General features: G+C 43.3%; 1 protein-coding gene across 5 annotated transcripts in view; it reads right to left on the bottom strand.

The window, feature by feature from the left end:
* Positions 1-2,352, bottom strand: part of STRADA (STE20 related adaptor alpha) — a 28,229-nt gene that overhangs the window by 16,908 nt on the left and 8,969 nt on the right. For 4 of the 5 annotated variants that reach the window (XM_045299734.1, XM_004707269.2, XM_045299733.1 and 1 more), the window contains exon 2: positions 556-615. In XM_045299734.1, coding sequence (XP_045155669.1) covers positions 556-591 — 36 coding nt within the window. In that variant the 5' untranslated portion in view covers positions 592-615. Of the gene's footprint in view, positions 1-555; positions 616-2,352 lie in introns of those variants that run through there. The other variant, XM_045299736.1, reaches the window with a different exon arrangement.

The raw sequence follows: 2,352 nt of genomic DNA on the forward strand, positions 1-2,352 counted from the left end.
CAAGGGCTCAAGTAGAAAGCAAATGTTTTGAGAATGATGATGGCAACAAATGTACAAATGTGCTTGACACAATGGATGGATGGATGGATGGATTGTGATAGAGTTGGATAAACCCCCAATAAAATGATTTAAAAAAAAAAATGTATATGTTTCAAGTTTTAAAAAAAACAACTGTTGAACAGATGTATGTTTGCTGGGCATGTTCTCAATAGTAAAATAAACTTAAAACAACCCACAATCACAAACCTACCCCAAACACAAAGACAAAGGGGAGATAATTCACTGACAGGCTATCAACTCATTTAATGTTGGAGGGCTCATAGTCATGAGACAAGCCACCCTGTTACCAGTCTGAAGGTATATCCCATGCCTCTGGTCAACCTCTGCCTGCAAGCTCTTTTCTCAGGGGTAGAGACTGAAGTATGAGCTTTACTTCCTACATCTTTTACATCTATAAGGCTCTAAGCATCCCATAGAACACCACTAACAATGTCGGTCCAAATACATTGCTTTTCAGAAAACAAGAGAGTCAAGTCAGAAGAAAAGGACACTCACCCTAATCCGCTCTGGTTTACTTACGAGAAAAGACATGAGTCCCGAAAGTGTGGACCTAACCTAAAAGGAAAACAGACATAAACTGTTAGTCAACACTCCCTTTTACAGGAAACAAACAAACCAATCAACCTCCCCCGCCGCCTCAGCTTTCCTTCTTTACTGGACAAATCATTTACTAAGTCTCGGCAGAGGCGCAGCTGCACCGCAGCATTCCGACTGCAGACAGCACGTACGAGCAGAGGGCCCCATGGGGCAGATACTAAACTGAGAGTCACCAAAGTGGGTAGGCCTCCCTTCAATCAGTACCCCAGGGTTCCCAAATGAAACCGAAAGAACTGTTCTTTCCCCAATCTAAAGAGTTCCACAGACCCAGGCTTAAGCGTTATCAGTCAAATCAGCCTCATTCATGATTTTTGTTTTGCCTTTCTGTATTTTTGTAATACTAAAGCTCTCAGAGTTTTGTGATGCTACTTTGGTTTTAAGTTAGTAGAAGTCCTTCCTTAAGGGGTCGGCTAGAGAAAACTTTTGATTAACAAAACTTGCTAAGGATTCTAACACTCAAAAAGCACTGCATTAGACTTGTAAATCCTGGCGCAGTTGTTACTATGCTTTGAGTCGGTTCCACCTCATAGCGACCCTATACACAACAGAGTGAAACACAGCCAGGCCCTGTGCCACCCTCACAGTGGGGGTGATGGTGCTGCAGTCTAACGGTGTTCAGGTCGACCTCCAATGGTGATCATCCCAAACGTCATTGGGAAGCTGTATGTATGGGTTGTGGTAAGCGTTGTACGAGCCCCCAATAAGATAATTAAAAAAAAAAAGTATTGGGAATCTTGTACCAACAAGAACCAACTCTCCAACACCGTCTTCCCAGAAGCACATGCCTTCAATTGCTCTGGCTGTTTTTTCCTCTGCTAATCACCAGCATTCTTCAGTCATGTTTACATGATTCCTGCTTATCCATGTTAGACGTTTGCCTCCTAACTTCCGACTACGGTGGATGAGTGCTCGTCCATCTAAGCTCTCCTCCATTCCCTTGGCCCATCTTGCTTTCCTGTGCCTCACCCTCCCAACCTGGTCTTGGCACAGTACTTGGTAAAGCAATTAACACTCATTTATATTACTATGACTGTTAAGAGTGACAGGGTGGAGGCGGGAAGAGTCTATGCAATTTGATAAAAATCTGAAGATGATTTTGAAAGGTCTTCTGTCTCCACCTAGATTGATGACCACTGCTTTGATGTTTCTGAAGCAGTTCTTCTAAGGCAGTGGTTCTCAACCTTCCTCATGCCGCGACCCTTTCATACAGTTCCTCATGTGGTGGTGACCCCAACCATAAAATTATTTTTGTTGCTACTTCATAACTAATTTTGCTACTGTTATAATCCATCCTGTAAATATCTGATATGCAGGATGTATTGGGACCCCTGTGAAAGGGTCGTCCAACCCTCCAAAGGGCTTTCAACCTACAGGTTGGGAACTGCTGTTCTAAGGATTCTTAGAACTTTATGTTCCAGATTAAGCCTCTACCCAACCCCACTGTTAAACCATGACCACAACCGCAACAAAAGCAGTACAGAAGATGTGGCACGTTTTGTTCTAGGCTCTTCAAAAGCACTCTCACTCCTAGTCATTCTGGCAGTGTCTCGGAGAGGCTTCACAGTGCACGGCCGACGACTCGTGATGCTGAGCATCCTTTTATGTGCGTATTGGTCACGCCGTTATCTTTTTTTTAATCATTTTATTAGGGGCTCATACAGCTCTTATCACAATCCATACACACATCAATTGTGT

This window comes from Echinops telfairi, unplaced genomic scaffold (genome assembly GCF_000313985.2).
Source record: "Echinops telfairi isolate 266 unplaced genomic scaffold, ASM31398v2 ScPeMD7_7458;HRSCAF=8496, whole genome shotgun sequence".
NCBI lineage: Eukaryota > Metazoa > Chordata > Mammalia > Afrosoricida > Tenrecidae > Echinops > Echinops telfairi.